This window comes from Medicago sativa, chromosome 7, assembly GCF_051527215.1.
Source record: "Medicago sativa cultivar Bolivia chromosome 7, Bolivia_mono, whole genome shotgun sequence".
In the NCBI taxonomy this organism is placed as follows: domain Eukaryota; kingdom Viridiplantae; phylum Streptophyta; class Magnoliopsida; order Fabales; family Fabaceae; genus Medicago; species Medicago sativa.
Genome location: NC_140755.1, coordinates 93,320,252 through 93,348,110, shown reverse-complemented (window position 1 = coordinate 93,348,110; position 27,859 = coordinate 93,320,252). Strand labels below are relative to the sequence as shown.

General features: G+C 33.1%; 2 protein-coding genes and 1 pseudogene across 6 annotated transcripts; 1 reads left to right on the top strand and 2 right to left on the bottom strand.

Moving 5' to 3' along the window:
* Positions 1 to 10,952: 10,952 nt before the first annotated feature.
* On the top strand, positions 10,953 to 14,120 carry LOC146910412 (putative protein phosphatase 2C 38). The gene is made up of 6 exons (XM_085723153.1): positions 10,953 to 11,276; positions 11,355 to 11,435; positions 11,668 to 11,982; positions 12,407 to 12,774; positions 13,320 to 13,556; positions 13,644 to 14,120. The coding sequence occupies exons 3-6, from the start codon at positions 11,694 to 11,696 to the stop codon at positions 13,860 to 13,862; spliced, it is 1,113 nt and encodes a 370-aa protein (XP_085579279.1). The 5' UTR covers positions 10,953 to 11,276; positions 11,355 to 11,435; positions 11,668 to 11,693; the 3' UTR covers positions 13,863 to 14,120.
* A 2,211-nt stretch (positions 14,121 to 16,331) lies between these two features.
* Positions 16,332 to 18,779, bottom strand: MOS11 (Protein MODIFIER OF SNC1 11). The gene is made up of 6 exons (XM_085723154.1): positions 18,392 to 18,779; positions 18,226 to 18,303; positions 18,010 to 18,141; positions 17,855 to 17,915; positions 17,659 to 17,742; positions 16,332 to 17,530 (listed from the first exon to the last, which is right to left on the bottom strand). The coding sequence occupies exons 1-5, from the start codon at positions 18,673 to 18,675 to the stop codon at positions 17,707 to 17,709; spliced, it is 591 nt and encodes a 196-aa protein (XP_085579280.1). The 5' UTR covers positions 18,676 to 18,779; the 3' UTR covers positions 16,332 to 17,530; positions 17,659 to 17,706.
* Positions 18,780 to 22,325: 3,546 nt separating this feature from the next.
* On the bottom strand, positions 22,326 to 27,123 carry LOC146910410 (zinc finger BED domain-containing protein DAYSLEEPER pseudogene; annotated as a pseudogene). Of its 4 annotated transcripts, none has more exons than XR_015017682.1 (3): positions 26,936 to 27,123; positions 22,774 to 25,891; positions 22,326 to 22,658 (listed from the first exon to the last, which is right to left on the bottom strand). The product of XR_015017682.1 is annotated as a zinc finger BED domain-containing protein DAYSLEEPER pseudogene, transcript variant X4 (transcript). The 4 variants fall into 4 exon arrangements; XR_015017680.1 differs by having other exon boundaries at positions 22,326 to 22,601; XR_015017681.1 differs by having other exon boundaries at positions 22,774 to 25,888.
* Between the last annotated feature and the right edge of the window lie 736 nt (positions 27,124 to 27,859).

The following is a 27,859-nucleotide window of genomic DNA, read 5'->3' as shown; positions in this document are numbered from 1 at the left end:
GTGCATTTGTGAGATCCTATTTAAAATCAAAACAAAATTCTATATGGACTTAGTTTACTGAAATTATCACTTAATATAATCGAACATGAGATATTGAAATAAACACACTTCAAGGTCTTCCGACAACTTCATCAAATCAATCTAAATGGTTTCTTTGAGAATAGTTGACTTGAAACTCTAAACCTCAAAACCGGAGATTGTATATTTTCAAATTTGAAAGCTATTCATACCGAATAAAATATAAAAATTTTACGCATATGGAGCGATGTTCATTTTCATTTTTTGGTTATTTGAACCTGCTCGAAAGATTATGCCCCTTATATTAAAATGAAGGGCTCCAAGCAAAATGTCTAAAGCTCTTTCTTGCATTAATTTGTCGATACATAGCATTCGATAACACATTTCATTGATCCGTTGAGTACAATGCAAGCCTCATACGAAAACTTTATAATGAAATTTATGGTTCAAGGTTGCTTTTAATGGAAATATATGAAAGTCTTAGTACTAGTTTTTTCTATTATAAATTTCCGCTATTTCTTTTGGAATTACTTGCATTGGTTTGATAATTACGACATGGGCTTATCGGACAGTTTGGTCAGTTGTATTATGAGAATAAGTTTCCACACCCAAATATATTATTTTTTTAAATGTACACATTGAAATATATAAAAAGATTTTTTTTAAAGAAATAAAAAGATACTCCCTCCGTCCTGAATTATACTCTCTCCGGTCACATTTATAAGCAAAAAAACACTTTTTAGTTTCATTGAATACATAATGTATTTGGTCTATATTATTGACCAAATACATTAAGTATTGAATGAATTTAAAAAGTGTTTTTTTGCTTATAAATGTGACCAGAGGGAGTAAGCAAAAAAAATCACATTTTCTTTGTCCCAAAATATAAGCAAAAAAGACCAACTTTTATGCTATTATTATGTTTTTTCAACAAAATCTTCTTTTTCAAAGTAAAATTAAATGTAAATTGCATTCAATTTGTCCTCCTTTTTATTTTCTCCATAATCATTATCCAATGAGAATTGGTTTTGCTTCTTTCCAAGAAACTTATTCAAAGGAAAATACAAAAAATTATAACTCAAATAACTATGTTTTACCTTTCTTAATAAGTGTGAATTGGTGTTTTTTTGCTTATAAATTGGGACGGAGTTATATCTATTATCCTCTAATTAATTGTTTTTTCCTGAGAGTATTTAAAAAAAATAAAAAAATCGAGAGGATCATCCGCTAATTATATTTTGCAAAAAATTTACTTCCATAAATGATTGAGATTTAAACAAAAAAAAGGGGTGCGAAAAGTTTCTCACTTTATTATTTTGATTTTGGGGGAAAAATAGTTTGATAGTCTAAAATATAAAGAAAACTCAATTAGTTTTTATCTTTTCACTTTTTGGCCTCTAATTTTTACTTCGCTGCAGATAATTTTCGTCACTAGCAAATGACAGTAGCACAACTCAATAACACATGTCACAAAAAATATCACGTGATATACTAAAATTCCATTGTAACTCTCCATTTGCCATGCCACATTTCTTGGAATTTCAGGAAAAGGATTTATAAATTAATTTGCAGACTAAAACTAAAAACCGTTAGTATTAGGTGTACAAAGAGCACTATTATCCTAAACAAAATATAGGAAGCTTTAAAGTTTCTTCATGTGGTACATTTTCCCAGGGACAAGAGTGTCTTAAGGTTGCGTCACCGAATTGCTTAATAAACCGTTCCAAGAAGATCTCTGCCAAATTGGACTTATGCCAAACGCGAATACCTCATCCTCATAAGTGGGTATGGTAATGGGACAGGGTGGAGACCTTTCCCGTCTCCATACCCTACTCTCATATAGTTACTCGTTGCCCTACATATATTCAATGGGGATGAGAAATCAAATTTCATCCCCGCCCCATCCTATTCCCGCAGTGCATAAATTTTTTAATAAAAAAAAGTATTTTTCAGTCCCGAACGTAATGTTGTAATATATTATTCAACAAAGAGATGATAGTGATCGATGACTATGGTGATGAAGAAGAGAGAGAAGTTAAGGAAGTAAGTGTCAGCTGACAAACAGAGATTGTGACTTGTGACTGAATGAGTTAAATGGTTTAGGTTTGAGTTTCTATGTATGTAAAGGGTAATAAATTGATTTTCTACATTCGTGACAAATTTGGATATGGGTATAGGGTAGGTACAAATATCCTCGTTACCCGTCCCATACCCATGTTTTGAAGTCGGAGAAAATCTAAACCCATATCTAAATCCAGTCAAAGTGGGGGAAACCTGTCAAATTGAGTTAGGTTCGGACGGAGTACCCGTAGGTACATGTTTTGTTGCCATGCCTACCCAAAAGCAATAGGGAATGCTAAAAAAGAAATCCAATCCAAGTAAAACAAAGAGAGAGACGACTCGTTTTAATTGTTCATAATTTTTTGTGGTTCAATTTAATTACGGACAAGGAATTTTTTATTTTTTTTAAATAAACTCTAACATTTTTATATTGGGGACTAATTTGTTTTGAATATGAAAATGTCATAAACTACTCTGATACTAAATTGATATGTAGGAAATTTGTGAGAGATTAAAATAAATCTTCACTCAAATAATTATTTTGACTTCCTTGTTTAAATCAAAACTAATCCCACTGCCTCCTTCAATTTTATAAGATGAGAAATGATATTTTGAGATCAGAAGTTAACATCAAATTTAACAACTAGTTAGATGCTAAATACAATTTAAATATGCAGTTAACATATGGTTCAATAAATATAAGAAAAATGTTAAATAGTGTCTTTAGGACATTGGTTAAGAAGATAACAATAGAAATATTGTGTTGAAAAACAGGGTCGTTCCTACGAATCCGGAGGCTCGGTTCTGTAAGTGAAAAGATGCCCGTAATAAAATAAAAACATATTTTTTTTAAAAGAACAATGTTCTATTTAAAAAATTTAAAAGTTAAATACAAGGTGCCGTATATATTCGATACACCCAAAGGTGAAAATCACTACCGTATACATGAGGAACCTCAAACCACCCTCCCAGTAAAACACCCACCTAACACCAAAAGCAAGAGGACTCAATTCTAACAGGCCTAAAATAAGACAACTGAAGAGGAAAAGGAAATCAAATTAGGGAAGAATAAAAAGAAAGTCCGATGGAGTGACGGTGATGGAACACGTGGTATCAGAGAGAAAGGGAATAATGAATTTTTTTAATGAGGTAGTACTACTGGGATATAGTTTTTTTTAGGCCGATACCTTGGGGAGCCCCGGTTCTATTGAGCTCCTTGCACACCCCAAGGTCCGACCCCGTTGAAAAATGGTAAAAAGTGATGAATTCAACTTTTTTAAAAAAAAAAATGTTAATTCAAATGCAAAACTATTATTTTTAGTTTTTTTTAACAAATCGCTTTGAAATACATGCTAACATGCGTCGACACACATTAAACTGCATTAACTATGTCAAAATAACAACCTTTATAAGATTTCCATTGGACAACCGTACACTTTAGCTAATAGATGAAAGTGCATATCATAATTTTTTGTCCATTGATAACTACGTGCACTGCACGATGGATTGGATATGAAGGTGGAGACCACTTTTATTCACAATAATGTCAAGCTAGCTAGTATTTGCAGTGAATGCATTAGGATAGAAACTCTCAATTCTTTGTCAAGTATAGCTTTTCTTTATCATTTCTTTACATGTGCCGCAATAATATTCAACCAATGTCCTTTGATTTAATTTATTTGATTGGATCTATGCTTCGCAAATTATTTCTTCACAAAATAAGGAACAACTTATCCAATGCATAAATGGTTGAGAGTTCACATGTTCACTACCTTTAATAAAAGCAAGTATCCGTAAAAACATTCATAATCTGCTCTAACATAATGCTTAGTGCCTTAGTGGATAAGCCAAGCCTAATATCAAACTTTAACGGTACATCATAATATAGGATAAGAAAGAGTGTTGGTATCCAAATCAATTTAAATTAAAACGTAAATTGATCCAAAATCGAAAACCTAAGAAAATATATAATCAAACAGTTGCCAAACTCATCTCACAGTTGCCCAGCTAATCCTTTATTCAAACATGCACTTATTATATTTAGAAAATTGAAAATCATTGCAAATCATCCTCATGCAGAACACAGGTTCCCGGTCCACATTCAAATGCAAACATTGAAACAAAGCTTTAAACTGTAAACCTAGATTTTTTAGAGTTTAAGGTGAATTATCAAGAATTTCAAATAGGCGAGAAATATAGTAGTAGAAGGGTAAACTGGTTTCACACTTTCATTGTTCATTTATCTCAAAAAAAGCATGTGAGGTGGGGGGTCTAGTCTAAGCTTTTAACTTTGGCTATGATTCTTTAGTTTGTACTGCTTGCTTTCACGTGCTTTTCTAATTCGTACACCTTTGGATAGTTTTGATGAGTTACACTGAATCCGGTCATCACTTGACTCCTGCAAGATGCAGTCACTTTCCATTCATAAGCTTGGACAAATTAAGGCTTAGTTCAAAGTTCAGACCAAGGGTACTTTAACTAGGGCTTTATGATGTGCTGCTCTACTGAAATTTAATGCAAAAAACTTAATGATGAATTATTATTAGTACAAGACATGGTACTATGACGCTATGACTCAGTTAGATAATGCATTTCTGAAGTACATAGTATAATAAGAGGCTTGATTTCTCGCTAATGTACATTGGAAGATTATCGATTAAGAGATCAGTCCCTCTGTAATGTGTTTATACACACTAGCTTTGTAAAAAAAAAAACTAGGCTAACAGAGAAAACTAATGAGTTGTGTACTTGTGTTATTTGAACAACCATTTGTATAACATTTGTATAACAAACTTTTGAGACAACCATAAATTTATAAGAAAATGAGATATTGACACAAAAATCAAAATAATAGAAAGAAAAAATAAAAACATAATATGAGTAAAAAAGAAAAAAATGTCATCAAAATTGTCAAAAAATGGTTATATAAATATCTAAAAAATAATACTACGGAAACACTTCTTTGGTTTAGTTAATGTGTGCCGTTAATATGGAGAATGAAAGAATCATGATTAGTTGCTTTCCATACAATAATTTAAAGGTACCTCAATAAACAAGTATCTTTCATTTGTTAAAAAATAAAATAAAAATGAGAAATGCTAACAAATATCCTTTAAAGTAGTAATTTTTATATGGAAAATTATGTAGTTATGACTTTTATATGTGTTTAACTTGTATTTTTAAGATAAAATTTCTTTTTATAGACTCCTTAGACATACATTTAAGACACTTGTTAACGAGACCGAATAAAAATAAGTCTCTTTCTACTAGAATTGAATTAGGTCAACAAAAGAAAAATCTACATAAAGATTTGTCTTAGATTTGTCTCGCTTAGTTTTCAGCATGATGTGATATATCTATCCATCTATAACTATAACTACATAGAAAGAGGAAATTTGATTTTGAGTTGACTTTTTATTTTCAATTATATATTTTATTTATATTATTATAATTAAAATTTATCTTTTGTATAATATTATTTAAATCATTAATTAAAAAAAACAGTTAAATCTTATTGTAATATGAACAATTCCACTGTAATAACAACAATAGAAAAAGAAAATTGAAGGAAGAACAATATAAGTTAAATCATTATTTGATTTTATATAATCTAAAATAATCATATAACCAAATACAATAAACTAAGTACTTTCTTTTGTCACAATTATAAGCAAATATTCATTTTTAAGTTCATTGAATAATTGATGTATCTGATCTATATTATAAATCATATATATCAATTATTCAATGAGTTTGAAAAAATAATACTATTTGTTTATAAAAATGATCGGGGGAGTATATTAAGCACGATATAAAAGTCAATCAAATGGGCATGTTAACGTTGTTGCCTATCTTTTTTTTTTTTGAGGAAATGTTGTTGCCTATCTTGACACTAGTGTATTAAAGGGATCTAGGTTAAAATTCTGATCCCAACATATATTATTTAATATTCTACCAACTAAGTTAAGCTCACGATGATGGTCCTAAATGTTTGCCATAATCATAATATTGTTTTCTCGCCTTTTTGATGAATTTTCAACATAAATATTGAGTAAATAGTCAATTACCCTCCTGAAATTGTAAGTTTCGTCAATTACCCCCTTAAAATTAACAAAACTTCAATTACCCCCTTGAAATTGCACAACGTTAATCAATTTACCCCCTCCGTCAAATTTTTCTGTTAGTCAACATGACGTTTTGCAAATACCCCCCTGAAGTTTTGCACTTATGTGCAAAATGTCCCCTGAACTTGAAAATTTTTATTTTTTTTTTCTTATCCTTAAAAGTGAATGCATTATCACTGAATTGTGGAGCATATTAGCTAAGTTTTGACGGTATACAACCATATGTTCCCTTATACGATCAAACATTAACCATGTTACTTCTCTCACCACGAACACACTTCTCTCACATTCAAGAAAAAATACATAAACATGTTACTTCTCTCACTTTATAAAGGATCTTGAAGGAATCATGATCTTCTTCCCCCCGTTAGGATTCAAAGGAATGGTAATAATATTATATTATATATATTTCATTATGTTTTTTTAAGAGAATAAAAAAACATGATAGCCACCATCCTTTTGATATCTAATGGGTGAATGACAACTTGAAAAAGAAAAAACAACATCTGATGTTGGAACAAAGAAATACTTTTATGTTTGTTTTGTAAATATTCTTGAGTTTTGAACATTATTGTAGGGTTTATCAAATACTGCCAATTTGTTCTACCATACTGCCAATATATGGATGTATATCGCCAAAATTTAGCTAATATGCTCAACAATTCAGTGATAATGCAATCACTTTTAAGGATAAGAAAAAAAATATAAATTTTCAAGTTTAGGGGGCATTTTGCACATAAGTGCAAAACTTCAGGGGGGTATTTTCAAAACATCATGTTGACTAACAGAAAAATATGACGGAGGGGGTAAATTGATTAACATCGTGCGCAATTTCGGGGGGATAATTGAAGTTTTGTTAATTTCAAGGGGGTAATTGACGAAACTTACAATTTCAGATGGGTAATTGACTATTTACTCCATAAATATTTATAGTATATGACATTGCTTTCATTAATAAAAAATTTGCTTCCATCCTCTGATGCTTATTGTACACTAATTTAATATTCCATCAGTATTAAATTATAAGTCATTTTAATCATTTAAATTAAACAATGCAATTAATTTTGTATAGAAAAGAGAAATCATGATTTATTTTACAAAATATGGAGTTAAGGGTATAAAGTGATTAAAAAAAAACTGGAACAATTTTTTTTAATACCAAAACGACTTATAATTTGAAACGGATGAATAATAGATTTACAATTTTTGTGGCAGAAATAGCCCACAATTTTAAATCCCAAAAATTGATGTAGATTAGACGATTCAAATTACGTATTATAAAAAACAACTGAAAACGATTTCAAATGTTGATTTCAGATCAAACGGCTACAATGAACAACTGTATCACACTGCGTCAAATTCAATTCCCAAGAGTAATAAAAAAAAACGCGCACCAAACTAGTAATTTTTAATTCTAAAATTGGTTCATTTTCATTGATATAAACAAGGGAAATGTTAACTAGTGCCCCCGGAGCACTGGTTAAGAACCTTAAATAGTAACTTTTTATAAAAGTTTGTGTAATCAATGCATTGGAAATTGAAAACTTTTAAATTTTAAAAGAATAATTACTTTATTTAGCATGCTTAAAGAATGCCCCGGAGGCACTCGTTAACAAGACCCACTAAACAATCATCGTGAGATAAAAGTAACTCATTTGAATCATTTAATTGATATAATAATTGCACGATAGTATGCTGGAAATTCATGGCCATTTTATTTTGGTTGAAAGGAAGGTAAGTACATGTAACTATCATTATTGATTTCTTTTAGAAATACACACTCCAGTCACAAATATAAGCAAAAATTCATATTTTAGATTTATTCAATAAATGATGTATGTTGTCTACAATAAAGACCACATACATCATTTATTGAATAAATCTAAAATATAAATTTTTGCTTATATTTGTGACCGGAGGGTGTAGAGAGTTTACTCTTTTCCTATATTTAGTGAGGCAAACTCACAAAGGCCCACCATCTAGCCTTACTATTTATTGAAAATCTTCTAGAGCTGAAAATAATTTATCATAAGGACCGTCGTTTAATTCTCACTATCCATAGAAGAGATCACATCAAACTTTATTATGGTGGAACCCAAATATAAATAAATAATAACATCATCCAATTAACCTATACCTAGAGCCACAAATCAATAATTTATCTTTTGACAAGAGAAATGTCGACTATTATTTATTTCCCATCAAGAGTATCGTTAATAGAATAAATCTAATTTAGTTCACTCTTGATAAGACTAAAATTGATCTTTGATGTGTAGATTTGATTTTAATATGTTTAGATTATTAAGAAGTGGATTTATCCTTAAAATTGGTTCTAACTTAAAGTGAGAGTGTATATTTTTTTTTTTTTTGAAGAATGAGTGAGAGTGTATATTGACATCACAATAAATTACCTCATTTTAATTTTAGTAAATTCATTGTGATACCATACATAAACATTAGATTTTTATCTTTAAATTTAATTTTCAATTCGTTTTTACATAAATTCAAACATATATCACTTTATATGTAATTCACTCTTACCTATAGAATCAATTTTACAAGATTAATTCAGACAAAATTAATTTTTATCCAAATACACAATTATATATGATTCACAAATAATCAAGACCACAAGTTTATGCTACTACTACTTGGCAAAGGAGTAGAAAACAAGTTGGTATGTTGTCATAATATCCAAATAATACGTGCATGATTTCAAATTCCAAGGTGTCTTCATCTGCGTACGATATGTTTTTTAGTATATGGCAACGATCAAAGTCTGCATAATCTTCTAATTATGATCTCTCACTATCATAACTTTCAAAGCTTATTATTGGACCAAAGCATACAGGTAGGTGAAGTTCATCAAATCAAAGTGGGCTCACTCTTAATGTAATACAATCTAAATTTGAGCAATAATTTTTTTAAAAAATTGCAGATTCAAGATGCAGTGAACTAGTGGACAAATGCCAGCAGATATATCATTCTAGAAATGAGACCACAGGATAAATGGATTAAATATATTTGGTCCTAGTGACATGCATAATATAGGACTTATAATATGTTTCCTTTTCTGGGTTAAACTTGTGAGTTTATTTTAAATTGCATTCTAAGATAAGATTATTTGACACCTTTTGACTCAAAAAACCTGTTTGCACATATGCTAAACATTTTAGCCACAAAATCAATTAGGTTAATAGTTTGAATAAGGACTCTCAAACATGATTCACTTGGTAGTTTTGTTAGCAGATATTTACACTAATCTATATTTTATATTTTTTTATAGGGTCATGTTAACTTGTGCCCTTAGAGCACAAGATAAGGAACCCAAAAATGGAAATATTCCCTCAAATTTTGTGCATTCTATTTATTATAAATTCAAAAATTCAATTGAATGCACACATTCCAACAAAAAATTACTACTCCCTCCGGTAACTAATATAAGCAAAAATTCATTTTTTAGATTCATTCAATAAATGATGTATGTAGTCTATATATAGACCACATACATCATTTATTGAATGAACCTAAAAAGTCAACTTTTGCTTATAATAGTGACCGGAGGGAGTATGTTAGGTTCTTTATCTTGTGCCTTAAGGGCACAAGTTAGCATTTCCCTTTTTTATATAAAAAATTCAGGCCTATATGAATCTTTTCTAATCAAGTGAAGCAAAAGTGATATTTAACAGAAATGTTGAAAATGATTATAACATTTGAATGATCAAGTGCATGCATTAGACCAATTGTGGCATGAGGGTAAGGAAACATGTGAGTCATGAACTCTAGATCCAGTAAAGTTTTGAATTATCACGATAATTAAACCAAGGAAAGGATGGAAGGTGGAAGATGTAGACAAGCCAAGTTACCTAATAGTGCTAAAGATTATTTCTTTTAAAGGAGATTGAGCTTAAATCTCATCCATAAAAAACTTTTGAAACCCACATGGCTAAAGAACATTAAAATAAAAGGAATAAAAAATAAACCATCAATTTAGTATTTAAAGTATGGATATCTCTCAAAGTTAGTCCCAAAAATATATAAAAAATAATAATTAGTCTCCAAAATCTTAAAATAACATAGATTAAATTTACCAATTTTATGTAGTTGAAGATCAATTATAATTTATATATGCTTTAATGACTAAATTGAAGAGAGACATATATTTTTACGAAAATAGTTAGAGGAGGCACACCCCACATCAAGATCTCAAGTGGAATTCTTTCCATTTTTCTCAATTGTTACATCTCAACCGCACACTCAATATTATATTTTCTTTATAATATTATATTTCTTTGTCTCTCTCATATTTAATGATGTAGATGTAACAATTGAAAAAAATGAATAAAATTCCACTTGAGAGAATCCATTTCCCGCAAGATCAAGAAAATGACCAATGAAATTAAACATATACCACCTCGTCCCAATTTAATTGACACAATTTTGTTTTTCATAGATATTAAGAAAAATGTATAAATAAAGGGGAAAGTGGAATATATTGTATTGGGAATGATGAAAGTTGTATTGAAAATTGAAATGGGTCAGTTATTTTGGGACACTTTTTTTTAGAAAATGGGTCAGTTATTCCGGGACTGAAGGAGTAGTAACTTATTTTCTGATTCGAATCTAAGTCACACCTGATGTGAGCGGAAAAGTTTAAAAGTTAGTGTTAGCCGCAATTAGCACATAGAGGTGATAGTTAGACATATAAATGAATGGTTTATTTAAATGAGAAAGGACAAGTTAAATGACAATGTCAGAGTTTGTAGTTTTTAGTCTCATTTTGATTTCATGATCTTAGATCTAGTCTGACACTAGTCTAAAGATCCTCTGTCAAAAAGAGCCAAAATCCTTCTCTTATCTATTGTTTCATAAACATAACTAAAATCTTAGACCAACTCTGCCATATTGAGTCCATATGTGCTTTTACAGCTAAGTGTGTTCCTTTAATATGGCACACCTCTGAGGATTTAAATCCACATGCAAGATACAAACTAACGTTCAAGGTACAAAGAACCAACACGCTTTCGTTTTCTCTGAACTATTGCATGAAAGCTACTAGTTTCTCATCCCAAGGTAACTTTTTCTGTTCTGTTACTCCACCCCATACCAACTTGTTTTTTAGCTAAAATTTGTTCATGTCTATTTCTATAGGTATATATATAGATTTGGTTAATGACTTCATGTGAAACATAACCAAGAAGACAAGAACAATAGCAACAAATTAAATTGATACTCCCTCCGTCCCAATTTAATTGACCTACTTTGGTTTTTCACACAGATTAAGAAAAGTGTATAAATAAAGGGGAAAGTGGAATATATTGTATTGGGAATGATAAAAGTAGTATTATTTAGTGTTATATTGTATTGGAAATGATGAAAGTTGTATTGAAAATTGAAATAGGTCAGTTATTTTGGGACACTTTTTTTTAGAAAATGGGTCAGTTATTCCGGGACGGAGGGAGTAATATTTCATTAGCCAAAAAATTATCTATGACTATATCATGCTGGAAATCAACTGTGGAGGGTGGTGATGGAGATGTGAAAGGGAAAGTTGATGGATTGTTATGGTACAAGGATTTGGGAAACCATCTTTATGGTGAATTTTCAATGGCTGTAATTCAAGCAAATAGTTCATTGGAGGATCGTAGCCAACTTGAATCAGGACCTATGAGTTCTGATTATTTGGGTCCTCAAGGAACCTTTATAGGTGTTTATGATGGTCATGGTGGAACTGCAGCTGCTCAGTTTGTTAATGACAATCTATTCTCCAATTTCAAGAGTATGCTCTCAACTTTTATTACAAACATATATTGGAAATATGGATTTGCTGTACGATGTTTTTCAATTGAATTGAATCCTAGAAAAACCAAGTAACTTATATCCAACTATTAAGTGCATGTTTGGAATCACAGTCCTTTTTCCATAATCACAAGAGTCGCCGTAATTTTGACAAAAACTACGTATATGAAGCTTTAATTGTGATTTTGTCAAAATTATCGTGATTCCGAACATATACTGAAAGATTTGTTTCCTGTCCATGAGGTGTTGCCTAGAGTTGGCAATAGTTTGATCTTATAACCTCAAGGGACGGGATTCAAATTCTTTCTGAAATAGTTGTAAATTGGTCGTTAGTACCGCTGTAATTATTGGTATATAAAACACCGGTATTCTTATATATTGATTTTTTTTTGTGTGTAAATCAGGTTTTACAGCTGAAGATCAAGGGATTTCAGAAAAGGTTATCAAAAGGGCATTTTCTGCAACAGATGATGGTTTTCTGTCTCTTGTGAAGAAGCAATGGCAAAGCAAACCACAGATAGCATCTGCTGGTACATGTTGTTTGGCAGGGATAATTTGCAATGGTATGCTGTATATTGCAAATGCAGGAGACTCAAGGGCTGTGTTAGGAAGAGTGAGGAAGGGAACAAGGGAAACATTAGCTGTTCAGTTATCTACTGAACACAATGTTAATATAGAAACTGAGAGAGATGATGTTCGGTCAAAGCATCCCTATGATTCACAGATTGTGGTTATGAAACACTCTGTTTGGCGTGTGAAAGGCATCATACAGGTACAAACTTGGGAGATTCATATTGCTTTTTTTATTATTAAGTATGATTTTGGACTCTAGTAACACAACCAATTTACTTGTTATGATCTCCACTGTATGATTGAAATTATAGAGTAGGAAATTAGCTGCAACAAACTAATTGGTAAACTAAGGTATTCCTGCACGCAGCTGCGAAGACTAAACTCTCAAAGTAACTGAGATCTATTTAACAGATTGACCTTTCCCAGCATATGTTTTTCTTATGCAACGGTCAAGGATCGAACCTTCAACCAAATGATTACGGGACGCGGCAAGGTTTAAATTGTGGTTGCAATTGCGATAGTTAATATTGTAGAGAATCGTAGTTAAATGTAGTTGGTAGCCTTATAATTGCGGTCGCAGAAACATATGAAAGAAAACTCTGATAGTGTTTCAGGTTGCAGTCTCTGAATTTTTAGAACTTGCCGTTAATATTACCTAGAAATCTTATTTTTTTTAAGTTTCTATATGGTAAATTAAAACCATATGTTACTCCAATTTTGTGTTAACAGAACTTGTTTTTGCAGGTTTCAAGATCCATAGGTGATGCATATCTGAAGAAAGCAGAATTTAACAGGGAGCCTCTGCCACAGAAGTTTAGACTACCTGAAACCTTTTTCAAGCCAATTCTCAGTAGTGAGCCATCAATATCAATTCATAAAATCCAACCTGAAGATCAATTTCTCATCTTTGCTTCTGATGGTTTATGGGAGCATCTTAGCAACCAAGTAGCTGTGAATATCGTTAGCAACAATCCACGCAATGTAAGCTTCGTTTCTGTCAAAATTAAAGGATGTTTTTCTTTTTCTTATTTAAAAGCTCTTTTGTGACAACTATGATTCATGTAACAGGGAATAGCAAGGAGGCTTGTGAAAGCAGCACTTAAAGAAGCAGCGAAGAAGCGAGAAATAAGATTATCAGACCTCCAAAAGATTGAACAAGGAGTGAGGAGACACTTCCATGATGATATTACAGTAATTGTTGTATATCTAAATCCAAAACTGATTGATAATAGCTCTCTATGGAGTTCTCCTCTTTCAATCAGAGATGGCAGGCATGTCAATTCCTAGAAAGAATGAAAGAAACCTCTCTGAGCATCCATTCAATACTTGGTTTTAGCATTCTTGTTGTATAAAGAAGATAGGTAGATAACTTTGACGTCACAGTCTCCCACAGTAGTTTATGGTTATGGTTGAATTGAAACTTGAAGAGTCTCATGGAAACAGTTTCTCTTTAAAATCCCACAATCACAAATTTATGTTGATAGCAAAAATTAAGAGAACAGTAACCAAGCAAATTTTAAATGCACATTGTGATCTGATTATGAAGGTTATTGTTTTTTTACTGTGTAATCTTGTATTTTCTACCACCATTGGCCTCATATTTTAGCTTATTAGCTCAAACTCAAGCAAGGGTGCACAATGCACAGCAATGAAGCTCTGTGATTTTTATTATAGATGGAAACAAAACTAATTCATTTCATTAGAAATAATAGGTGCAATACAATTTGGTACTTGATTAAATTGAAGACCTAGAAGGTGGACATAGACAAGGTGGACATTATTACGGGCAACTTCGTTGGCTTGCCTTCTAATAACTTCATAAACTAAGTTCGTTGAATAACTGATGTATCTGGTCTATATTATAAACCAGATCAATCAATAATTCAATGAATCTGAAAAATGTCGCGTAGAACCACAAATCACCAGCCAGGAAACAACTTAGTGGTATCCCCTAAAACTCGTTCTCACAATCTACAAGAAGTCAAAACCAAACAAGTCATAAAATTGTGCCAGGAATGATCAACATCTTGCTCTCAGATCGACCAAGACTAGTCACAATTTATGTCACAGTTGAAAAGTTTAAACCTCTAGAAGACCAAAGACTTTGCCAAGAGTAGGACGGCCTGTGACTTAGATAGGCATCAAAGAAATCAATATCAGAAAAGTATTTGGCTTTAAAGACTATTGTAACGAATGTGATTGGACAAGTGATAAACTTCCAAGCTTTCTTTGTCAGGTAACATGTCATAATTCATTTAACGGATACCCCTAACTTCACACTAATTTGTCTACTGTAGGGCATAGGCCATGTGAAATTTTAACAAGACCATTCCCCTTGTTTAACAAGTCCAAGTAGCTGGGAGGCTCCTTTCTTCCAATTCCCATTTATGCTTGGGCTTTATAAGATTCATCTTTCCCACACATAACGTTAGTTTTGCTAGTCCTCTTTCAAGGCAATGCCACCGGACTTTAATTTCAGCAACACAATTTTTACCCCTTATTTCATTTTCAACAAAATCAATACATTCATGTAGTTTTCAGTTTGTCGACTTTTGATGAAATGAACCAAACATGCGTAATATGTAACAAACTGTAGATAGTACTACTTAGATATCAACGTTTTAACATGAAAAAAGGGAAAAGGAATACTTGAATTATCCAAAAGTAATTCATACTTTCATAAAACTGTCGAAATTTTTACACGTTATTGACCTTTTCAGAACTCCCATTACAAAAAAATGCATAATGCTAGTTGCGAACTTGATATAGCTTATGTTGTCGTGACAAAACTCAACTAAACTTTCAGTCAAAAAAAAGGGATTTATCACATGCCACAATGATTCAGATATCTGCTTTCATAGCAATCATTTGCATTCCAGTAGACCAATCTTGTATCCCAATGAAATTTTTACTGTTATGATTGTGCTTTTACATCTGGCTACCTATTATTTCCAAACCTCATATTTGAAAATAACTCGCATCAAAATACACCATCAGAAGTCAGAACACCGACCCTTCCTCCATCACAACAACAAATCTAAATAAATAACCCTTAACCATGGATCACACATACAACCACCATAAATCTTCATCAGACCCTCCAACCGCACATCCATTCTCATCAAATACGTCGTTATTATACCAAAAACATAAATTCTTCACAAGAAATTTAAGATTTTGATTAAATAAAAAAAATTGCAGTAATTTGAGGGAGGCATTCAGAAAGAAATAGTATTTGTGAGAAGGGTAATGAGTGGGAAACTAAGGCTCCATTTGTTTACGATTTTTTTCCAGAAAAAATATTTTTTTATAAAAAAAAAAAAAATCTTCATTTTGAAGTGTTTGTTTAGTATTTTTTACTCTAGAATAAAAAGTTATCACTATTAGTTTTTCTCAAAAGCTAAAAACAATTGACTTAAAATATGAACTAGGTAAAAAGTGATTTTTTTGTAGTAGTAAACTAAACATAAATTGCTTCATATTTTTTTAAAACTATTTTTTTAAGATTAAAGCAAAAGCATCCTAAATCTTCTTTCTCTTCATTCTATCCTTTTCCTTGTGGTTTTCAACTTCAACAATGCATGATTACTATATTTCTTCAAGAACCTTAATCTATGCGAAAGAGAATACTCTGTCATTTTATGTTTCTTATTTTTAATAAAGTTAACAACAATGACGGCCACATAAGTAATGTTCCAAACAAGTACTGTATGAAATGATGGTCCTTCCATTCATTTGAACCAAGAAGCAAAACTGTTGACCCCAGAAACAGAATACTCTATTCTCCAAACTTTTGGTCCACACAAAGAACATAAAAAATAGATTACAAGGTACTATTTCAGAGTTTTCTCCACATCCAGCACTACAGATATACAATTCTATGTTTTGGCAACTAAATAAATAAAACTACTTCAAAGCGTTCATTTATCTTAAAGTATCAGCAAATGTAATAAAAATTAAAAGCTACAGCCTTCATAAAAACAGTTTAAGCCCCTAAATAAAAAAGCAACATAATTCAGCCACATAGTTTTCATGTGAAACATTTAGCTTACCATTATCTATTCATGAGCCCAGAAGATAGTATCAGAAACATAGGTCCAACGTTCATACTAATCAACTTAGGAAGAGCAATAATAGTTTTACACTAAAGACGATGCATGTCTACCAGCAACGAAACATGGTGATCCCTTTAAAACAAACATGCTTCAGATTTGTGTAAACTTAATAACTTCTTTCCGTATTATCCAAAAACGTTACAACCATAGAAGTTATGTACTAGTAGGGATAAACTAAGAACAGCAAAGGGTTTGAGGAAAACAGTTTCAGATACAAGTACAAATGCCGCCATTATCGGTAGTGAGAAGTAGGGCCTAGAACCATTAAAAGAAACAAACCTGAGAGAACATTATTACTCTTAGTAGACGAAGTAATCTAACTTTACCCACCTCTCCCCAAAACATATGACATGAATTTACCAGAAAACCTTCATCTTATATGCAAGCTATTCTGTAATAAGAGCCTATTATTAAGTTAAAATTACCAGATTCTGGATCAGCATGACATTGGATCAGTAAAACCAATCAGGCACTACCTTTTGGCACAATGATAATGAGCATTTCACTAGCAGTAGATAATTATAAAACAATTAAGCTTCCTTTCCCAAAAAAAACCTACATTCATCTAAAATTTTTAGGCTGTAGCTTCTAAATTTCAAAAAATTGCTGATTTAAAGATAAGTAACACTATGAAGACGACCAATAATTACCCAAAGGTGTCACCTAGTGAGCCAATACCGAGACAACAAAAGCAGGCTACTTCTGATCACTTGAATCAATCCACAGCTTGGAGGAAGGTATCAGTAAACAATGAAAGATAGATGCTTCTGGGGATTAACGGTTCAAAAGTAGATACGGTGTGGAAGCCACTCTGCGAAATTGAAGTGCTAAAAACTAGAACTGCAGAAAAAAATCATGAAAAGTAAAAATGCTTTAGAAAAAACAATATCATAATCATAAATCATATAAAAATTAAAGGCATATGAAGCAAAAGGGTGACAAACAAGAGCAGAAGACCATTGACTTACATGAAGAAAAAAAAAAAAATCCTACAATAAGAGAAACATGCTGCAAAATCAAGTCCCTCCTCCAGCATTGCCAGCAACAGCCGCCTTATCATTCAAAACACAAAAAAAAAAAAAAAACATAACAATCAAACATACAAACAAAAAATTATAATCTTTCTAATAACAAAAGGTATTGGAGGTGGCGAAAGGGCCTTACAGGCTCAATGTTAGCCTCGGAATTGACTTGAGACAAAGGTTTTGATGATGCATTTGAAAACCTGGGAACAAAGAAAGCAATAACCTAATAAGATACCAATCATACGCAATTCATATATGAAATGAGAGAAACAGATATTAGCAAGAAACACACACCTAAGTGCTCTTGCTTTCTTTTTATCTTCTTCAGCAGGATCGGTCTTGGAACCCGGTGCAGCAAACCTAGCAAGACGAGCTTTCTTCTTTGCATCATCATCAGCAGCTGAAGTAGGAGTAGGCATTCCAAACCTGCAAAAAATCATAATCAGTAACTGTCTTCATTTCAATTCTCAATTTTAGGGTTACGAATTAAAAAGGGAAAAAATTGAACACCTCTCTGCCCTAGCCTTCCTCTTCAGATCCTCGTCTTTTTTTCCCTCAGGTCCTTGTAATACAGACGCAGTGCCAAACCTAAATTCAAAACAAACCCTAATTTCAATAATTTTGTTCAAAACAAAAGAAAATTGACTCGAACCCTAAATTCAGATAAAGATTATACCTTTCGGCTCGTGAATTACGCTTTTCTTTCTCAGATAACTTAACGGTAATACCGAAACGTTCGGCGCGGCGCATCTTCTTCTGAACATCGGAAAGTGGAGCGTCGGTTTCAGGTTCAGCCGGAGTCGTCTCTTTGGATTTGTCGTCGTCAGCATCTTTGTCGGCGGGAATTGGATCTGACTCTGAGTGGGGTTTGGGTGAGGTGGGGTCTAGGGTTTCGATAGGGTTATCCTCTGTTGGGTTTCCGTTGGTGGTGGTTGCGGCGGTGGCGGAAGGGGTTGCCATTGGATTGGAAAGAGAAATGGCGAAGAGAGACAAACACTTCGGAAGTACAATCGATGGCTGCTCTTTTTCTTCGGGATACACTAGTAGTATTGAAACTGTTTTGTGTGGGTTTCGTTTATTATTCTTTTTTTATTCTTTACAGTTTCCTCTGCCTTTTCGAGTTTTCGTGTTCCTCTATATTCTCTCTTTTTTTTCGGTAGCAGTGGCCAGAGAAATTCACCTATAAATAAGTGGGGTGTCTGAGGTTCGAACCTGCCCGGCATATATTGTGCATTATCCCTTACCAAATGAGCTAAGCTCATGGGCACCCTCTATATTCTCATTTATTAATTTATTTATTATAATAATTATTACAATTACAATTTTTATTACATCATTAGCGCTCACGCGAACCCTCCGTGTCCGTTTATACGCTTTTTTATTATGTTAATACACATAAATTAAGACTAAGAATTTTTGAAAAATTTTGATTTTGATTCAAATAATAAGTATATATATTTTACATATTTATATTGTAACAAAATATACTTATCTTATTAAAAAAATAAATTATACTTATTTTTCTTAATGATAACGACAATATAACAAATAGTATAATACAAATTTTTATTTTTTTCAATAAAAAATTAAAATATATATATATATATATATATATATATATATATATATATATATATATATTTGTTTAGAGGTATTATTGAAAGCTAAAAAAGACAGTCCAAAACCATATATTATCTTTATAAATGATGTAGATATAGATTATATGATAAAGTCATCATGCTAACTTGTACTTTTAAGGAATACAATTCTTTCTTTTTCTTTTTACAGGTATTATTAAAAGTGAAAAAGACGGTCTAGAACCATATATTATCTTTATAAATGGTATAGATATAGATTATATGATATTGCCGTGCTAATTTGTACATCTAAGGAACACAATTCTTTCTTTTTCTTTTTACATTAGGCAAAAGAAAAAATTATATTAGATAAAAAGAAAAAGATACAGAGACCGGAGACATTAGACCTAATCATATACAATCCAAAACAGAAATACAACCTGCCCTAACTTATCCTAACAAAAACAAAATTTCACTCATCACGGGTGCAACCTAGTGAACCCACATACAAGCGTGAAACTAGGTTACAAACAATATGAAGAGTGAACAGTTAGGATTTAAACTTGCGAATGGATCAACCGCCATCATGGTATCAAAATCAAGCGTCAACAACTCCTTAGACGAAGAAGCCAACATAAAAGTTATTTCGAGCATTAACATTCTAAGAACAGTTACAAGGACTGACACGGATAACCAGCGGTAGTGGAGGTAGACATGACACACTGAAAGCCACCAAAACGGTGTGGCGCATCGGAGAATCAAAACGGTCAAAGCCACCAAACATAACGTGTTTCAATTAGACGCGTAAGAACTCAGATTGAAGGATGAATCAAATACATTGGCAACCAAACCATTTCATATTAACTTAATCAGACTCATTCAGGTTTTTGAACGACAACGGACCCTTTCGAGTTTTTGAAACCAAACCAAATAAAAAAGAGGCTAAATATCTTCAATCACTCATCAAAAAGATTCTTCACGATTTCTCAATTTTTCAATCTCAACCCTTAACTAACATTTCACTTTTTTTCTTCTTTTTAAATTTCAAAATTATATCCTTTTTGTATTTTATGGGCTTATATTATCACATTATTCCTTCATTTTTTTTCAACATTAGGGGATCTTAATTCACATCAAAGGTATGGGTTTTTGAGAGAAGAGGGATGGAGGTTAGAAAGAATAAAAGTTAGAGGTTAGAAAGAAGTTTGCTGATAGAATTTTTTTCATTAAGAATTAGCAAAAGAATGGTCGATGAAAGTTTAAATTGATAAGGAGTTGATTCACCCTTGGATTTAATTCTCATTATTAACGTAAAGACTTTTTTTATGGATGATTATTTATAATTAATTGGGTTCATTAAGCCTTAAAGCTTATTTGAAGTCGGTGATCCTTTGAAACCTAACTAACCTAAATATAATAGAAAATGAAGGGAAAGTTCATAAAACAAACTTAAGGAGCACGTCGGCATTCTTCTGTTGTTATATCAAGGGAAAGTATCAAATGTTGTCTGTTACTATTTATTAGTACTACAAATGATACTTGATTTTAGTAACACATAGTATATCAACAAACCAATACATTGGTAAAATAGATTCTTGAATGAGATACTTATTAGGAACAATGTGACTATACAGTTGATATTTGATTGTACCTTTAGATGCATTACTTATTGATAGCACATGATTGTACTTTACGTCTCATGGTCTAGAAATTGAAAGAACTCATTTTAATATCGAAAAGAAAATACCAAGGAGAAGGACTTCCATAAAGCGGCCAAATAGCAGCAAGTACAGTATTTTTTTAAAATAACAGCAAGTACAACTCAAGAAATGCAGCAATATTTATATGCCAATGACGTCCATCCCAACTAACGTCATTCAAGACATTGTGTAACTTCCAAATCCCAGCACAGGTCCCTGACTATAGACTTGTACATTCTACATTATTGTTATTTGTTACGATGTTATTGTTCAGCATAAAATAAAAAAGCATCAATATGATTAAAATACTATAAAATAAGATAATATGGACAGTACTCTGTACTATTGCTGTCATGAAGTGTATTAAATTGGGATCCTTGAAGTTGAAAAACTACTCCCATGTGGAAATTCCCCCAAAAATTCGATTAAAGAAGTTAAACAGATGACAATGTGGAGCAAGAGCTTAAAGGATCATAAACCTTACATGTAAGGTTGTTCTTAGCAAAGGAATCAGTATTAACACTGCATAGCTGGAAAAATCCTTCTTTTAACCCAAAGAGATAAGAATGTCATTCTACAACGAAATTAACCAACTGGCACCGTGTATGAGATAAGTCTATATAATGTGACAATTACACATCACTGTGTTTAAGCCTTCATTTTAAAACTCAAGTCTTAACCTGTATTTTTTTTTTTTTTTAATAAAGTCTTAACCTGTACTCCGTATGTTACAAAATTATATGTAAATTATTCGAAAATTATTACAAATATACACAAATACATATTCATGTCATAAACAAAACAAAAGAACTCATAAATTTGTGGAAAATGATTTCAACTGAAATATAATTTTCAAAAAGTAATGAACACAACTTTGACAAATGCATATTCATGTCATAATCAAACAAAAACGAAACTCATAAACATGGTTTTCAATGAAGTATAAACACAGTAATGGAAATACCACAATGTAAAATAGTGGAAAATGATTTCAACTAAACAAATTGATATTAAAGTTAGTTGATATCAAATAAGTATATTTATCTATTTGTCATGTATAAATAACTCCGAAACTTCATGCTTAAAAAGGAGAGAGAATGTAGAAAAATGTAGAGAAAAATGAAGGGAAAAGATGAGATAGATCGAAACTAGGTAACTTTCCCTCCTCAAATCTCTGTCCAAAACTTTTGCTTAAGCAATTAAGTAATAAAGTAGCATTGCCAAAGACACAAATAGTTTTCCCTAAACAGTACTCCACCCCAGGAAAGCAGTCCCAGTAAAATCACCAAATAAAAAAAAAACAATGGCAAAGCCAAAGTGTGCAAAATCACAATCAAAACAATGTGAATTCTATTAGCAGCGAACAAACTCTTGGTTGTAGTAATAGCTGAATCATCACAAAGAAACTCTTACCTATATGAAAACTACCAACATAACTACCAATAAGTGAATAAGGATGAGATTTATTTATTATTTTACATATGGTTCCCTCATTTAAACTGCAGAAAATTATTCACGAGACAATGTTGATTTTTTTAGTTGGAGCAAATTGTTCCACTGATTGCCACCTCAAATTTACGCTGATTCCTGATGGAGCAAATCCAATTAGCTGCACAACGAGGACTTGTATTAGGAAAAGGTAGGAACTATTTACCAGTTCTAGCATCTAAAAGAAAAGGAAGATAATAGTTTAGATATTCAAGTCGAATTATCCAAATAATCACTCTTATGTTACAAGAGAGCCTAAAAGGAAATTAAAAGTAAAATAGAGTAGAACCTACCAACATACTGGGTACAAGTGTACAACAACATGAAATCTAGAATTCCATTTTCACAAGCGCGGTCAAAGATTCGGGTGCACCATACTGCATCCAGTCTTTGGCACAAACAAGTGCCTCCACTGTCTCCGGACGCAAGGAACTTCGATACTGATCCATCTCTTTGCTCTTTTTATCAAAGATAGAGTCAGAAGGAACAGTAGAAACTGGAATACACAATATGTCTCGGGCCATCTTGGAGAGTGTGGGGTACTTGAGTTTGTTTAGCTTCCACCAACCTAATACATCAAAGTCTGGAACTCTAGGCAACAGAGATTCTTCCAGATACTGATCCAATTCAGACTTTGTCTGATGGGTAGAAGTTTCCATGATATAGGCATCAAAGTCTGTAAGACCATTATCTGACAACAAAGTTCTTCCAGAAGATCCTTCCATCTTTATATTGCTTCCAGAATATCCTTCTTCTGCATATGCCGGTGTTAGTGGCAGAGGAAGGGTTGCATACTCATGAAACAGCTCATGAATTCCATCATCAACAATCTTGACATACACATGAGCATCCTCACCGTATATTTTGGTGAAACTGAACTCAACCAGCTTCATCTTGAAACGAGGATCCATAACTACAGCAATCACCAAAGCCAGACTAGAATCTCTCCAGTACTTATCAATTTTTTCATGCATAGGTTTAGTAAGGTCGCTAATGAAGGGATCCTCATTTGTAACAGCTCGAGCAAGATCCAAATGTAATTTCCAAACTTCATGAAAGAATGTAATAGCAGTGGGATAAGTTGTTGTCATAAGAATGTTTGCTGCATCATAAAGGGGCCTCAAGTATGTGCAGAGGATCTCAACAAGTTTCCAGTCTTGAATAGATGGGGTTCCTTTGTAATCAGGATCAGAAGTGTCTAAACAGGAAAACACTTCCTTCAGTTCAGAAGCCGCAACCAACATTTGATATGTTGTATTCCATTTGGTTTGGTCATCAATAAAAAGGCTCTTTTCACTGGGAACCTGAAGGTGCTGCTTAAGATTCAGGAATTTATCCTCATGTGATTCTGAAGTCTTCACATATTTTACACTTTCCCGTATTTTATTGACAATGCCTTGTGTTGAGCTCAACAAATCATATGCAACATTGCTTAAAGTACGGGCAATGCAATGTCCAATTAGCAACTGACCATCGAAGATAAGTGGATTCTTCACAGAGAGTAGAGGTCTGAGATTTTCAAGGGCAACTTTAGAAAGTGGATGATTACAAGTAATTGTGAACAGCCTACCTTCCAAATTCCAATCAGAAATGCAGACAGATACAGCATGGCTGAGAGCAGAGTCAGAATCAGGGTATGGTTCCATCACAACATTGAGAAGTCTCCTCTGCAACTTCCAATCACTATCAACAAAATGTCCCGTGATAAATACATAACCTACAGATTGACTTGAGGTCCACATATCCAATGTCAGACCAACACGTCCCGGTAATTCATCAAAATATTTCATAAGGCATTGCTTTTCCGTCAGGTAAGTTGCGACACAATCTCCTTGAATAGTATTAAAGGTCACCATGTTGAACCGAGGTTGCAGATTTTGAACAAATGCAACAAATCCTGGATGCTCAACCATGTGAAGGGGGTAATCATGCATAATGATCATCCTAGCAATCTCATGACGACAACGATCTTGATCAATAATTATGTAAGGTGTGCCAGCAGTTCTATAACGTCGTTTTGGTGTATTGCTAGCATTGCCAGCACCACTTCCCCTTGAACGCGGGGTATATGAAGCATGCTGATTAGGATCTAAACTACGCAGAAGAGCTGGGCATGCTCCCTTTGCAATGTGCCGTTTAAGGTGGCTGGTACCAGCAACTTTTGAGCCAGTGCTGTAGGCAAAAGTTTGTTTGCATTCCTTGCAACATGCCCTTCTACATTCAGGGCTAACCGTTTCTATGGTAAAGTGTTCCCAGACTATAGACTTTTTTTTCCTCTTCTTACTTGGCTGTGTCTCTGGGGTATGTTCTTCATTGGTTGGCAAAGTTTCAGCATTTACTATTTCATAGCTGGGGAAATTGTTAGCATTGACCATCTCATAGTGTGCTTGAGAACTTAGCAGCCGACTGTCGTGAAGTGTTTCACTATTCCCCAGGTCATAGTGAGTCATCATTTGGGAATTGGCTAGCTGATCAGGCGAGAGTGTTTCGGAGTTAGCCAACCGATGGTTGGCCAGTGCCTCATGATGGTCCAAATGACTGTTGGGATGTGTATTATACTCTTGCAAGTGATTGTGGGGTATTGGTTTGTCATCTGCGTCATGACTGTCTGCCACAGGTTCAGAGTTAGTGGGCGATCCAGAATCAGGAAGTGGTTCAGGTGGAGGAAGTAGATATTCAGAAGTCGTATGGAGATTATCAAACTGGTGATTATCAAGTATTTCTTGATGGGAGAGTCGATTGTTGGGATCCACTGTTAAATTGGCTAATTCATTCTCAGGCTGAGCTTCAGATGCAACCACATCATTGCTGATTTGTGCCTCGTACATGACTACATCGTTGTTAGGCTGTGTGTCAGACACAACTGCATCATTGCTGATCCCTGCTTCATGCATGACAGACTCAGTGCTGGGTTGTGTGTCAGAAAAGACCACCTCATTGCTCTGATGTGAGTCAGACATTACCACCTCACTGCTGGGCTGTGCTTCAGACATGGCCACTTCATCATTGCAATGTGGTTCAGATACAACCTCCTCATTGTTGTGCTCTGCTTCACGGACAATAGTCTCATCAGTGGGCTGTGTTTCAGATGCAAGCACCCTCTCATTGTTGTGCTGTTTTTCCAATTCAACCACATCATTACTTGTCTGCATTTCAGAACTAACCACACCATTGTTTGGTGATGCCTCAGAATCGACCACGTCGTTGCTGAGTGGTGCCTCAGGGGTAGACTTCTTGTCAAGAGTAGCTTTTGAGTTTTCCATCGGCGTGTCAAGTGTTGCCTCCAAATCAATTGGCCGATTGTCGTTGCTAGGTTGAGAGTAAGTGCGGTTTAGCTTGTTTTTTACATCAGGGGACATAGCTACTTCACCTTCTTCAAGGGTAGCCATCCTGTCAGTTTATACCCTCCTGCTTTACCCAGAAGAAACAAATTATTACATAATGGTCATTTACAATTACAATCAAGTTATAAATCCCCACATGAAAAAATATACAGGCTTTAAATTAACATAAACAATTAAACATATACCGCATTCAACTACCATGAGTATTTGACATAGTGGAAAGCAAAGAAATCAAGAACTACATGAAAACAAATAATGAAAAGTAATATAAAACATCTAAAGCAACAAGCCTATTAATTTAAATAAACCATGCAATTAAAGCAGCACAGTTTTGGAAAAGCGTAAAGTGAGGGATAAATTCCCATCAGTGGAAAGTAAGAACTGTGGAAACTCTGGTTTCAAAGTGAATATTAAACTCATGCATGCAGAAAAACAAGTTAGTTTGCTTATTTCTCTTCACTAATTAACTTCTCTTGGCAGGCTTGTGCGGGTAAAGTCTATATTATTAGTTAATTAATTACATAAACATGGATAAACCAGCACATAAGCCAGCCCTGAAGAAGGCTCACTAACATGAATCACAACTTTACTTTGGTAATATCAACAAGGCCCAACGACTCTACGACATATATATTCCCAAATGTTACGCATCAGAATTGGAGTCATTAAGGCTAATATACACGACTTTTGTCAAAAAAAAAAAAAAAAAAGAGGCTAGTATACACGACTCGCCATGAACCCAGACGATAATTGGGCCTAAGTTGGGTCTAACAGGCCCAGTTCATTAAGAACAAAAACCCAACAGTAAAATGGAAGAAGTCCATAGCACGCTTCCACTTCAAGAAAAACCCAGTAATAATAAATCGATCTCATATGCAAGCAAAACTAGTACTTAGATTGAAAAGGAACAAAATGCAATCCGCGATCGATCTAACTAATTTCAACGATCAACTCAGATTAAAATGCTTAGTCTGAGAAATCAAATCTTATTACTCCACAGCATAAACGTGAAAATTAAAAATAAAGAACTAGTTAAACACAATTTCACAAATTCAGATGAAGAAAATTCTGAAAAAATTGACAAATCAGAAAGTTTGTGTTAGAGATATACCAGATATAAGTAAACAGAATCTGAATGTGAAAAACGCGGCACGGCAGTGCCGGAAGCGGAAGCTTGGAACCGTGCTGCGGCGGTGCCGGAAGCGAGATCTAGGGTTTTCCGAGAGAGAGAGAGAGAGAGATTGGGCTTGAAACGAACCCGATAAGATCTAGGGCTTTTCAGAGAGAGAGAGAAAGAACGATTGGGCTTTGAAACGAACCAGGTATTAATTGGACCAAATTTGAGGCGCTACTGTATGGCTAGTTCGACACTTTCTTAGTTTTTCTTTTTCTTTTTCTTAATTCTAATTTTTGGATTCATAAAAGGTCCAATATTTATTCCATTTTTTTTTTTTACAAAATTTATTCAATTTTATATAGCTTCAAGCTTTTATTTTTGTGCTTTTATTGAATATTACTCTTCCCATTTCGAAAATTGCTCTCCCACACCTCAAAATGATGTTATTACTCTTAATGACAATTAACCGTCGTTCGGTCACTTACAATCAGTGCCGCTTTAACAACGGTAGTTAATTGTTTTTGGCAGCAATGTAGGAGTGGCGATTACAATCTCAGCTTAGCCAAAAATAGGTTTGTTTGACCTGTAATTCATAGCCACAATTCCAGAAGCAATACAAACAATTCACCAAAAATACTAGGTCATAGACAACAACATTCAATGATCCTTTATAATTCAATAACATTTAATCAGTTCGACATTACAATAACATTAGGCACTTGATTGAAATTCAACAAAAGTAATGCATTAAGAGTCCATAAAATGAAGTTAAAAGTCCATAAAATGACATCAAATCTCTATTGACAATTTGGGTCGTTGCAATTGGAGGGAACACAAAGATATAACCTATTATTTTCAGCCATTGATCTAAATATAAATGATACATCACCATCATTATGAATAACCTGAGAATAATAA